The sequence below is a fragment of the Dendroctonus ponderosae genome, unplaced genomic scaffold, assembly GCF_020466585.1.
Source record: "Dendroctonus ponderosae isolate FM_Combo_2020 unplaced genomic scaffold, Dpon_F_20191213v2 Dpon_F_20191213_1, whole genome shotgun sequence".
Lineage (NCBI taxonomy): Eukaryota > Metazoa > Arthropoda > Insecta > Coleoptera > Curculionidae > Dendroctonus > Dendroctonus ponderosae.
Window position 1 is genome coordinate 53,547,404 of NW_026017110.1, and position 14,182 is coordinate 53,561,585.

The window sequence follows — 14,182 nt, forward strand, 5'->3', positions numbered from 1 at the left end:
ATAATGTTATTCGAACAAAAATTAATGTGTCAACTTCAATGACACTTGAACATGTCAATTATTAATCAATCTATAAGTAGTAGCGTCCTTTACCCAATATCTAAGTTATAGATAATTAATCTTTCTATTTTTTTTCTGGTATTTTTGGGATTTGTCGCTTGATTCGCATGTTTGAAAGTTCGAACTGGGGAAAGCAGGGTAGTAAGAAATGTTTAATAACTTAGATTAGCCCTTTTAGGAAATGTTGAAGCATTTTTGGGAAAAACTGCTGGTAGTTTGAATTTTAATTATTAATGTTCATATGAAGTGCTCAAATAATTGAGTGACAGATTTTATAAAGAATCGTTTAATTTGATTTTATTTATTTAACGCGTACACTTTTTGGTACACTTTTTAGTTAGAATGTTTTGATTAATATTCGATATTTTGATTGATTTATCCATTTGCTAATTATGAATTTTGATTTTTGGGTGCGTCCGAGAGCGGATTTGAAGTACTGCTACTGCTATTCAATGAATATATATACTTAGCTTTTTCTATTCAACAACAATTTTGATTTTTACACTCGTAAACAGACAGCGCAACTGTGTAACTTGCGATTTAATTAAATCTATTTATAACATCATTTTTACGATACATTCTTGGTGAATATACTTCTAACAATAATTGAAATGGTAATGACTTGAAATTTAATACCAAGCGGGCGTTTATTACGTGGTCAAGAATCGACTGACGTCATTCTGGTTTAAAACAAACTAATCCCAGCTGCAGATTTGTTTGTTGTTTTCGTAGATACCACAGGTTGCCTACTTCATAAAAGTGATTGGCTCGAGCCCTGAATAATATTTATTCACTTCTGATTTTGATTGATAGGAAATAGCACCCAGAGAAACATGCTATGTTTTAAATGTCGCTTTACCCCTAACTAGATAATAAATTGGTTTATATTATGGGAAGATATTTCATATTCATACTCTCCGAACTCACTGAGCGGCAAAACATTTCAAATTCATATTGTAATCTTACTTTAGCCCTTTTACGTAGATTTAAACGTATATTTATAAGATGTTCATAGAAAATCAATCATTTTTATTACTTTTTAATACCATGTAATATGTTATGTTTAATTTAGTATCCAAAAGCTTGCCCTCCTAAGGGATAAAGTGCGTCACTATTCATTCGTCTGGCCTACATTTAGCCTACGGCTATTAGATAACAATAATCTAAAGCTTAGGCGTTTTATCAAAATTAACTAGAACTTGATATCCTGACTGATTTACCAATTTGAGGTGAGGTGTGCATCACCGTTAGAACATAGTATCTGATTATTAGCTAGTTTATAAATTACACACTCACATTTGAAGCAGATTGATGATTTCCAGATTTAAAAATGTCACATTTTCAAATTTTATTTTTATTGGAAAAAGAAACCATGTTTATGCTCACAGTGACAATTAGTTAATAATTCCAAAAATATACACTTTTAAAAACCATGCTTGCAAGCTTAGAAAGTCGCAAAGCGCCGATGTAGGCACGCATTTATCACAGTAAAAATTGGTTTTGGAAAAAAATACACTTCCAATTCGTTGAAGTGGAACTACTAAAAATAATTATTTCAACAGAAGTGCATGTTTACTTCCAACTTACGAACCTCCAAAAATTGATGTTACGAGCCGAGTTAATTATCGTCTTGAATGGAAATTCAAAACATATTTACCGAAAGCACTCTTTTGATCAGAACATGTACGTTCATTTGATATCCAGAGTAAACCACCAAAAAGACCTTAACAAGCTGTAAATTATCTTTCAAATGCACGGTTAAGTTAATATAAATTAATCGAGAGATCCGAGCTAGAGCTGTTTATATCACATTGGAAGTTTCAAAGGTAACTACCGAAAACACTTCGTTGAGCAGAAGGCGTGCAACTTTTAACCGATTGCATGTTAAAGATCTGAGAAACTCTCTAAGCGAACTGAGTCAGATGCGAACCGTTAAAATCAGGTACACATTGAAAGTTTCAAAAGTAATTATAGAAAAATGCTTGTTTCGTCAGTGTTTTTTTATAACTGATTTTGATCATTGGAAAATAACATCATCTACCTGAGCTATGCCTAGCATAGCGATGACTTCCAAAACTTGATACCGAAAATCACCTTTTGACCGAAATCAGTTTTTTGCTTCAATCGGTTCAGTTGGATTAATGGATTTGATGACAAAGTCTACTCTACTGCCAGCAGCTCAATATTCACATTTGCTTTCTTAATGTTTATCCGTCGTTATCCTTTTTATCTAATGTTATATTTTTTTCGTTCTTATGCAACAGCCCCAGGAAAATGTGGCGCCAACATGGTCTGTGCATGTTTTAATTAATTTGCATATAAGTGAATGAAAGCGTTTTATTTATAAAATCACTCAATTGGCGAATTAATTAATGCAGTGCCTAATCAGCCATAAAAAATTTATAAAAATGCAAATCTATATTTGTTTTTAAATTATTATTGCCGAACACTAGTAAAGCTTCAAAGCCTGTTCGTCCTTCAAATTAGACTAAGCTGTGCTAAGATTAAAAAAGTATTGAAATTTTAAGCATTCAAATTAAACATTTATGAGATTTCCTGTTGTCTCATTTTGAATTTAAAAATTAGCCATGTTGGAATTGAAAGCAGCGCTAGAATATCTGAAATAGTTTTTAGTTTTTTTATCAAGAATCATTAGAAACCTATAAAAAAATATACACTGTCCTAGAAGCTATGTTTACTATTTTTCAGTTAATGGTTGTGATTTGATTGCGAAATATTTTGCCTTCTGCAGTAAGTTTATATAAATTATAATATCGCAAGGCTGATCAGGATTTCAGCAAAAATAATGTGTAAAAAACATTTTTTGACTAAAATAAAGTCCATTGTCGATAGCCTTTTTCTGTAGGAAATAAAGATTATTTATATATATATATAAAGTCCATTTTTAATTTATTTTCTGTTGGTATATGCTCGGAATTTTTTTAAGCTCTTGAATCATTCCGTATTTACAATGACTCAATACGGATATTTCCATTTCATTGTGAACTTGACTAATTAGAGTTATTTGCTATATCTATACGCGTTTGCTCTTTATGTAGTCTTATATTTTTCATCAAGCGCAACATTGTCCAGTAATTGGTAATCGTGCTGAGGGGTTTAGGGTTTTTTTAAATTTCGGCTTTGTAATTCGCCATTTCACCCCCCATTAGTTTAAACTATCAGGACTTATTTGATATTGCGGGAGATTTTCATTGCTAAAGGTTTTAATGTTTAAACACCATCAGGACCGGTTTCGCGTTTATTAACTACAGTTTCTCATAGATTCACTAAATTAAAGTAAAAAAAAAATACAAAATATTCAGATGGAGACGAAAATTTAAGTCAATATAAAGATTAAACCTTGCCATTATATGTGAAAAATAATATCATTTAAATGTCCTCCACTTGATCGCCTACAGGCCTCAATCCTTTTGAGGTAATTTTGAATGACTTCGGCACACGGGTAAAATATCGGTCATAACTTCACGGATATTGGCTTTCAGTTGCTCAAGAGTTTGAGGATTGTCGGCGTAAACACGATCTTTCGCATAGCCCCACAAAAAGAAATCTAACGGTGTTAAGTCGCAGGATTTTGCGGGACAATTGACATCACTCAATCTCGAAATTACGCGTCCTGGAAATTTATCTCGGAATAGGGCTCTAACTGCCAGTGGCTCGTTGCCCCATCCTGCTGGAACCACACGAGCCTCATCGCTGAAGAAAATTCGGTTCGAAAAATCATCATCAACGGCTCGTTGTTCAATCACCCAATTTGCGCATGTTCTGCGTTGCCCATGGCTTGAGGCTTAAGTTCTTGAGTCAGTTGGACTTTGTACGGATGGAGCTTGAAATTCAATTGCAAAATTCACCACAATTAGCCGCAAGACAACCCCAAATGTTGAGCACGTCCGAGAATAGACAAATTCGGGTCTTCCTCCACACTTTGAGCAACAACAGGGATATTTTCAGCTGAACGAATGTTGCGATGACGCACAGGCCTTACAATATCAGTAACCGATTCAGTCTTTTGAAAGTTGCAAAATCAACAAATGTAAACTGTGAAATTGTATTGATTGTACTAGTGGCAGAATCTGCCCTATTAAGAAGCCATCCTGAATGTTCATTCAGTAGTTGTAAAATTGGGAGTTTGAAATGGTATTTTTAGTTGAGTTTTTATGAAAAAATTCTCAATTTTATTAAATTCTGATGGTGTAACCTTCACACACTTGCACGTGTAAATTTCATGTTAAAACTTTCGATGAAGAAGTATTCGGCTTTCAGTTTAAAATTTTTATTGCGATCATCTGTGAATTTTCTCTCCTTGAAAAGCATGCATCATGTGCGTAAAGTTTACATATCAGCGAAAAGAAAATTAACACAGTAAAAGTTATGCTCTCTGCTATTGTTTTCCTTAATTTATGAGACCTAGATTAAGATTAAAACAATCCCAGCTAGATTCCGCACTTGAGAAAGTTGAAATCAAGGACTCAGTTTATATCGGCTTGAGCCTATATCAATATTAAAATACTGCAGTTAAATTATGGAATATTTGTCATCATGCTTTGAGAGTTCGTAATGTGTGTTTACTTGAAAGAAGTTTTTCTATTTTTAAAAGTTTCTGCTTCCGATTTTTAGACCGTTAACTTGAGTAATCCGTACAGATAAGAAGTCTAGCTTTATCACTTTTAGTATAAACTAACTCACCTACATATTTTTTAATTTTACTGTTAGAAACATATAATATATTTGCAGTGATAAAAACATATATTTTTACCGATGAGTACACATTGGAATAATATCGACAATTGATCAAGAATTTTCAGAGGGTCATTCTCCTTGACTTGATATAATAAATATGCTAGTCGTATAGTTCTTTATGTTGACTATATTATGAATTTTGTTTAATGATTCAATTATTTTTCATTGTTTTTAACTATTCCCAAAAACGTTTTTTTGAAACACCGTAACAAGTCCTATATAATTTGACTAAGGACATAAGAACGATCCATAATCCATGCTGAAGCATTTCCAGCATCTGTAAAGAAAGGAAAAACAACAGCTAGAATGTTTAAACGTAGATAAAAAATCATGAATTGCAACTTGTATTAAATGTATGTTCGAAAATCAATGCCTGATCTAACAGCAAGGCAAGCGCTGTTGTCTTGGTTAAGGGGTGTTTCACATTAATTAATGTTAACATTATTAGCTTTTTTTATCAGTGGCTGAAATAATTTGTTGGTTGATAACATTCAGCACGTGGAAATTGCTGGTTTATCTCGAACAGTTCAAGCCTGAACACGTTAATGGCATTTTAAAAAGTACTGGAGAAGATTATGCTAATGGCCGTTGTTAAAACGCCCATTATCCTTAACGTATTTTCATTTTTTTTAATATATTTATTTAATTCTACGTAATAGAAAATGGAGTCATTGCCAGATATTGTAAGGCACTGCTTTAATAGCCTATGAAGTAATGTTCGAAATCCCGGTGGTGAGAGCACTGTTTTAATACGTGTGCTTTTGTTATTAAACGTAATAATTTCATGTTGAGACCCACGACGAATCTAAAAGAGCAATAAACATACACATTTGCCAACAGTAATGTAGCAGATTTAAACATAAAACTTATGTTTTCCAATCGAACCAACTTTTAGTGTTTTAGTGAGTTTGTTGTAACGATGACAACTTAACATGTTGAATAAACAGTTTAAGTAGCACACTCTATATGGATTAATAAAATGCCACCATTCTCTAAAAAAAAACCTTTTTGGTTACATATTTAGTTAAAATACATCAGTTTGCGCTTATGTCTTCAAATTGTGAAACACCGTCTGTGTTAATAAAATATGTATATCCACATCATTCCACTACTTTGTCTCATTTTTGACTATTAGAGTAAAAAGTTAATAAAATTATATTGCTGAATCAGACTGTATCGTATATTTCTGTAATATGTTATGTTAAATAAATGCTTCGGATATAGTCTATTCTCCATAAATGTTTCTATAACAATGATAAAAATGGAAGTATGTATATGTGTAGCAGATTGTTCCAATTTACACCAGTTAATTTCGTGATCAAATCTGGTACTGAGACTCAGACTGGCTAATGACTCCTTCATATATCTTCTCTTATTCCAAGGCACTTTCGTACTCTGGTATACTACCTATAATTTCATTATTTATTATCACCGGAAAATATCTTGGAACTTCCGTTGCATTGATGACGTTTGTTATTGATTTGTTAATTCTGGCCTCTCTCATTATTATCTACTTAACACACTACACTCATCATTGTAAAACTGTAATTATTAAAATTAAATAATTTTTGAAAATAGGGATATATGCATAAAACTAAATTCGAACCAAAGCAACAGTGTAACTTTGCCGTTTGCAATGTTGTAAAAGTCTTTTCCACTCGGAAAATCCGAAAAACAAACGGTAATAATTTGATTTTCCTTTTTTTTAAATTAGTAAAACATGCATACTGTGTGGGTGAAAACATTTAGGCAATTTTTTCCAGAAAATCCCCTGAAGGATTTTTCCATTACTAAAATTTCTTGAGGAGCTATCTTTTGTGTAATGGCAATTTTTTTTCCATAACAATGGGACGGCATTCGTCCTTCTGAATACGGGTGTATTAAAAATATTTCATTTTAATGCGGAAAAATGCAATTGAAGTTGCGAAAATATAATTTGATGTTACGTATTGGCTTGCGCGTTTGGTCAAACAGCAAATATTGAATGAAAATTTAAGTTTTTAAATTTATTTAGGTTGTTAGTTTTTTAATTAAAATAATGGCCACGATATGAAAAGTTTTGTGTGGCAAAAACATTTGTGTTTTTGCATAAAATATGTCTCTGGTATGACCCAGTTCTTTTTGTGGATAACCCAAACTTCCATTTATGTGCAAACTTTGTCCCTGAAGCCGATTATCATCAACGTTTTTTACTCTTAATATTTTATTCAAAAGACAGTCCATTATTAAACATTATTCACACCAGACTTTTCAATACGAATAACAATTCCAGCAGAGTGCAGCATTACCAATCCACGTATTTTAAAAAAATTCCTCGAAATCCACAAGGAAAACATTTCTGAACACAGGTAAAAAAGCAATTTCCTGAAAAAGCGATTTCCTGAAAAAGCGATTTTTAATGAAATAACCATGGTGGGTCCAAGATTGTATGTGAAGCCGTTTCTGGAACTATTTAATTGCATTTAGCACAAATTCTACACTGCATGTTATGTGCTGCGAAAATAGCCGGTTTAATTAAATTTATAATCCTTTGAGTTCTCGTTCAGTTAATAGAAAAGGCCTAATACTTGATTTAGCAGTATCAGAGTAACGAGTTTTAAATCACATTTGAAGCAACGGACATGAAAAAACACCCTCTGATGCGACAAATTTCGAATGAGATTTCTTCACCCAAGCACGTGGGGAATTATCCCTAGGGATGATGAATTTTTAGTCAGTATGCAGATGTTTTTTTGTCATCCCAAAGGCTTCATAAATTTGTGGTTTAAATAAATTAGACACATTTTTGCGTGAAAATTGATAAGTTTAACGCTTTTTGGGCAGGTAATTGTATAACCAGTTTAAATACTTGTTCTATTTGAAATTGCTGAGAACACTTTTGTGCATGCACGTCACTAAATGTAGGTCGTACGTTTTCTTGTGTTAAATGTGCAAATTAACGCGTTTTCGTAAAAATTGCTGACAAGCGTTTATTGAAAAATATTTGCCTTGATATACATTTTTATACGGCAAAACGTCTCGATTAATACTATGCTTTGGGTATATAAAAAAAATGTTCAGTGCCCGGCATGAGCTCTTGCACTAAATGAGCGATAACAGACTTGCGCCAAAAGTAATTTTCGGAAGGATATCCGCTGAGAATGGCTCTGCATTGCTTTCCACTGTACAGTCCATCGCCTGTGGCATGCAGACTACTTGTTGATTGCCGGCTCTTGTTTTCTTTTTCGTCGCACGGTGCTTGTCGAGTAATATGCTTCCTGGCTAATACCTAAGTTTTTTCCATGAAAAAAGTGTTCAAGAAAGTTAAAATCCTTCCCACCATCAAAGTCAGAAGAGATAACAATACGGTATTTTATGTTGATTGATTTGCTTATTAAAAATTGATTTATGGCCTTACACTTTTTAGTGTTTTTCTTGGCGCCACATTGTTTTACTGCTTTGTTAAAACATATTTTATATATTGTGCTCTTCACTATAGTTTTTAACTTTTGTGCTGCTTAAAATCCAAATTAATTTATATACCTCGATTATTTAAAATTTCAATTGAATCTAAATATATTACTAAAATGTTTAATTGCATTTATTTATCAAAATGATTATTTATTTTGGTCATAGATTCTATATAGTTTATAACATATTATGCAGAATAAAAAAATCATTACAATAACGTAAGAACAATGTACCTACTACCAGGTTTTGAGAGCTTTTGACTAAAATATCAAAATCCTACAATATTAAATTATTTCTCCCTCAGGTGAGTTTATAAATTGACATATTCTGTTCCTAAATAGAATGATGTCTAAAAATGGTAAACATTCTTTAAATCACCAAAAAAGAAATTCTTAGCTGCCACTTAAAATAGGCAGCTACCACTGATACCCTTTAATACACAGTAGATGTATGCAAGCAGAAATCAGCATGATATATCTCATTAAGCATATACACTATGTATATGAAACCAGATCAAAGGCTAAACGCGGCTAATCATAAATTACGTGGGGTTGGCGTCGAATAAATAAACAGCGCCTTAATTGATTGTTATTAATCCATATGGATGTAGTGGTCATTTTGGCACTTATGCTAAGCAATAAAACAAGAAATAATTTATCAACATCGTGGTTAAGTCCCCTCAGCTAACTATTTCCTGAAAGCAATTTACAGCTAGCGACCCTCATTTGCCACGTAATAGATTTGAAGATTTGCTCCTCAATACTGATGCCAAAGCCAGGAAGTCTTGTTCTGTTCAACATCCAATAAATATCACCTAAATGTAAATTTACATATTTGACAGAAGGTTAAAATGGGTTACATTCGATTGGAAATTGAGCTAAACTTGCAGAAAGTTACTTCAAACTTTCATATTTTTTTGTAAGCCACTGTGAGTTGGGAACCAATTTGATATTCGTATTTTTATATTCGTTGGGCTTTGTGTGCAATATTGAAAATTTGAATCAATGCTAAAATCTAGAACTCACTAAGAACGTTTTTATTCGAAAAGCATTAAATGCAAAATTTCAGAAATTATAGAAGAATTACCAATGTTTTAGCAATGCCAAGCAAATTCAAATCCATGAGTGAACTATATATTTCAATTGTACTCTTAGTTAGTAGTACTAAAAATACCTATTAATACTTATTAATTAGTGCTAAATAATACTCTGTATCAACACTAGTCCCACCCTTAGAGAAAAGTCAATCCTACAGAAATAATGGCTTATGTATATATTTTAATAAGATTTAAATTGAACAGGTATTTAAATGTTGAGTTGAATATTTAAGTTACTGATTGATATCGGTATACTGGTAATTGGATTATTCAAATAATTCGAACTATCGGAATTATTCTATTAACTTGGCAGTTCAATTTTTGAATATTCTAGCAAGATTGCCAAGCTGCATTTTTAGGGATAGGGCACTTACTTCTTAGGCATAAAAAATATTATGTCGTGCGAAGGACCAGAAGACAAGTAAGGGAAAGTGGAATATTTGTATATAAATTAGATATTTCCTGGGTGCACAGGAGAGAAAAATAGAAATGGCTCTTCAACATTTTTTTTTTCAAATATATGGATGAGAAATAACAAATTGTACGTCTCGCGTACTTACAAGTGTGATATAGTAGTGTGACAATATTTTGAAAACTCATTCAAACACTTTTGAAATAGACAACCACACACAAGCTTACCCTTATTTTTAATACTAAATAAGATAAAATGATCAAAATTGGGGGTTTTCATTTGAAAAAATTGATTTTTTAATTTCATTTTGTAACATTGGGAGATTATTGATATTAAAATATTATCAAAATTCTATTAAAATAAGTCATTTTTCTCAAGGAATAATGCAACTGAAATTAAATGACAGATATTTTCTTATGGGAACAATATGCCTGCTTTGCCTGCCAACTGACATTTTTGACAGTTCATACATACTTCCTGTATAATTGGAAGTGCGGCCATCTTGAAAATATTTTAGATCGCTTGCCCCCAGTGTCTCCCGTGTACTCAATCTCAATCTGAATTTTCAAATTTCTTCTTATTGTAGTTTGTCATATATAAATTGTAGTGGTTCCGGTGGGACACCCTGTATAAAGAATTTTGACCAAAAACCTTTTATATCTGGTCCATCAAAATTCTCAATAAAAATATTAACTATGTAATTTGTTCAGTAGTTATTATCTGAAAATATTGAATAAAACCCAATCAACAAAATAACTCCCAATTAAAAAGCCGCATTTAGTAAAGGTAAAACTTATTGCAACTTCTAAGACTTATTTTTCAATCAGCTCGGAGGCAACACTTAGATACTTTCTTAATGATCAGTATCAGTTGTAAGAATTTTTTTTTACTCTACTGGCTATTTTTATTTAATTTTATAAATCGACGATCGTACCTACACAGAAAATAAGTAAATCCCTATTAACGTGATGCTTTGATAAAATACGCCTTTGTTCTATTTCAGCTCTAGAATTACGAATTTTTGTCACCTCATTGCTCCTACATGTTCTCTGTTTCAATATTAGACGCTTTATATCTCAGATTTTCTGTAGCTAAGTGAAGCAGTTATTATATTAAGTTGGATTAAAAGTTGTATTTCCCATTCGTCTTGAATCTTACTTCTTGTAGGTGTCTTTGTTAAAACTTTTTCCATACCAAGGCTTAAGTGTTTGAAAAGAATTTATCCAGTTTGTTACTCATGTTTGAAGTCAGCAAGACGAAAACGCCTGCTGGTTCGCTTTGATATAAATTACGTGAGGTAGATAAAAAAGTTTAACGATCTGTTTTATATTAAATGAGTCTCAGGAAATTACTAATTGCGCTCAACATCAAGAAGTTTTAATTATACGTATGCCTGAATATGAACACGGCAAAATTATTCCAAGGTTACTAACATCATATAGTGATAACTCTTGCCAAATAAAAACTAGCTACTTTAGTTTGAGATTAAGTTGAAATACCATCTTCTTGTTTATTTGCGTTAAACTATGTTTAGTAAATATTACGCTTAAAGTCACAGACTCAGGCTCTTGAATTTAATTCCATTTTAATCACCAATCTCAAATTATCATTACAGCCAAGTTACTTGCTATTATGAGAGTTTATACATGAAAATTGAGCAGCAGAATATTAAATCTCGGATGTGTATTCAGAAAATCGAATTGGATTAATTAGTTGCTACAAACAGCAACATAATCGCGTTAATCTCCGATGAACAATGCAATTAAACCTATTAGGGAGTGAGAGCAACCAATTATTTGATTTAACTATTGTTATACAGTTAGTAGCGGTATGAGCTATAAAATCATCAAACGCTCATATCAAGGCGTTCGCAAATGCTTGACTTAAAGGCATTTTATTTTGTTTTAAATAAATATGCTAATTGAAGATTTTTATTGCAGTTCGCCAGACTGGAGGGGCACCAAGTGCCTTCGTCAGCATCTCTATCAGACACAGGAACAGCTACTCTGGCTCCAAGTTGCTCGAGCCCAGATATGGATGACGTTAGCAGTAAAAGACAAGCCACAAGGTAAGTTCATACTTTTTAAGATTAAAATTATTTCAAGATAATATTAACTTAGTCAACAAGCGCAAGGATGTGTAAAATTGCAAGACCTGATTGTATATTAGAAGAAAAAAACAGCATGTAAAGTTTAAAACGCGTCAATATGCAGGGTGATTCAAACTTAGAGGTGTTTCCTGGGGCTATTTTGGGAGAACAGAAAAAAATATTCTCAGAAAGAAATTGATGTTAAAAGACCGTTTTGGGAGATCTCGCAAAAGTCCCAGTGCAAGGAAAAAATACACCTCATCTCGAAAAAAGCTTTTGAAATTTTCGCAAATTTCGTTTATTTACAGAATGGTCTCAAACAATGAACTTTTTTGTCTTGCTGTGATTTTTTTCCTTTTGAGCCGATTACCAAAATCTAAGGCTCATGTTGAAGCTAAATCTTCACAGTCGACGTGAGGAAAAAAATATTATATATGAATGAACGAAATATTTGCAAGCAAACTTCATTTAGTTGAAAATCTTTCAGAATCACAGATTTCGGGGGCAATTCTGATTTGAGTAATTTTTATGCAACCCTGTATATCGAATTTGCATCTTAAATTGTCTACGAAGTTTCAACTTCAACATGAGCTCAAGATCGCTGCAAGGTCAAAAATTTGATTTTTAGACCACCCTCTAAATAGAAGGAATGGTCTAAAAATTTAAAAACAGTTTCGAGCTATTTGGTTTATATTTAAACTTTTGGTTATGAGAACCAAAAAACTCTTTTTTTTGTTCAACCAGGAGCATCCCGAAATTTTGCATTTTCCATTTGCCACCTTGTAGAAAATTTCCCTGATGTGCTTAATTTTTACCAAAACATTGACTAACAAACGAAGGGGGCTCAATAACGCTTCAAATGGAAACCAAATCGCCCTAAAGAATTTATCCTGTTCCAAAGTTAGTGCAAATTTGGCTGTGTAACGTTCTTTTTGTTAAGCAGTTTACCACTTTTTGAGATATCGTTTATTTTGTTTTAAGGAAAATTACATCAATTATTCAGGTAACAGATTATTTTTATAAAACGCAGAAACAGTTGTTTATTTTTTTTATATTATTGAAGTACGTGAATTGGGAAAGATGTGTTTTTAATTAATTAAAAAAAATTAACTGAATAAGCTGTGACAAAAACATTTATCCAATGATTAAATATATAGAAAACACTCAACACAAATGGTTGTCAGTCAGAATTCGGTAACTAATTTAATAGCTTAATTGTGATTCGAGATCCTATTGTCTAAAGTGACATATTTTATTTTTATTTTTATTATACTGAATAAAATTATTAAAAAAAAAGCAACATTCATAATACTTCTAATTGTGGCTATTGTAGCCATATTTAGAAAAGAACAATTCCAATATTATTGTGATAAACTCTTTGAAGTTAATTTTTAACATTTGAAACAGCAGTTTAAGAACAGTAGCACTAAGTACACAGTAGTAAATAAAAAACCGGTTTTTTAGCACACTTGTATTTATCTTGGTATATTATGTGATATTTCAGTAAAATATTTTTTTGTTGACTTTCACTCGTTTATTGTTCCCCCCGAATTATATCTCTTCTATATAAATCAATTTAAAATTAAATCGGAAAATACAGACTTCAACAATAAAAGGTATAAATATAACAGCCCCTTTGAGCTCACTTTTCATTCTCTTTAATATTGTAACTTGATATATTCGGAAATATTTAACAAAAAATGTTTGCTTCAGGATGCCAGTCTACATTTATTAAAATTGAAAATGTCGAAACCGGGCGCTTATTATCAAATTCCATTCTTATTCAAGATCTGGCTCATTATAATTTGCTATATTTCCTTTACGCAATTTCCCAACGCAATAAATGGGTATTAAAGTACACAAATTGTTCCAATCATTGGAATATGTGTTGAATTAGAAATTATAAATAAAATGAAATAATTATTTACGGTCTAATCAAAATTGATCTCGCCAACTTGTTAACGCTTGTCTATCCTCCAGAATGCCAAATCAATCTTCTCAATCCAGAAGGAAACTCGATAAGCAAGACAATTGAACCTATTTTACTGTTGCTTTCTACATAAAGCACGATTCTAAAATCGAATATTCATGTATCACCCAGCTTTGAGTAGAAGACGATTTATTTTTTCAAGTTCTACAATAAACGAATTTATACAACCTGCGTCAGTGGGGCGAACAAATAATAGAAAATTATATTTTAAGCTGAACATTATGATTTTATTTATCGAAACTGCTATGAAATAGATATTGCAGGTTGTGTACAAGGGTTGGCGATCCACAATAACAGCTGGAAACTATTTGTGATTAAATTATGGCT

General features: G+C 31.9%; 1 protein-coding gene across 6 annotated transcripts in view; it reads left to right on the forward strand.

The window, feature by feature from the left end:
- Positions 1 to 14,182, forward strand: part of LOC109533812 (beta-arrestin-1) — a 47,772-nt gene that overhangs the window by 11,038 nt on the left and 22,552 nt on the right. For 5 of the 6 annotated variants that reach the window (XM_048661462.1, XM_048661459.1, XM_048661458.1 and 2 more), the window contains exon 2: positions 11,717 to 11,844. In XM_048661462.1, the coding sequence (XP_048517419.1) occupies positions 11,810 to 11,844 (35 nt within the window). In that variant the 5' untranslated portion in view covers positions 11,717 to 11,809. Of the gene's footprint in view, positions 1 to 7,991; positions 8,166 to 11,716; positions 11,845 to 14,182 lie in introns of those variants that run through there. The other variant, XM_048661460.1, reaches the window with a different exon arrangement.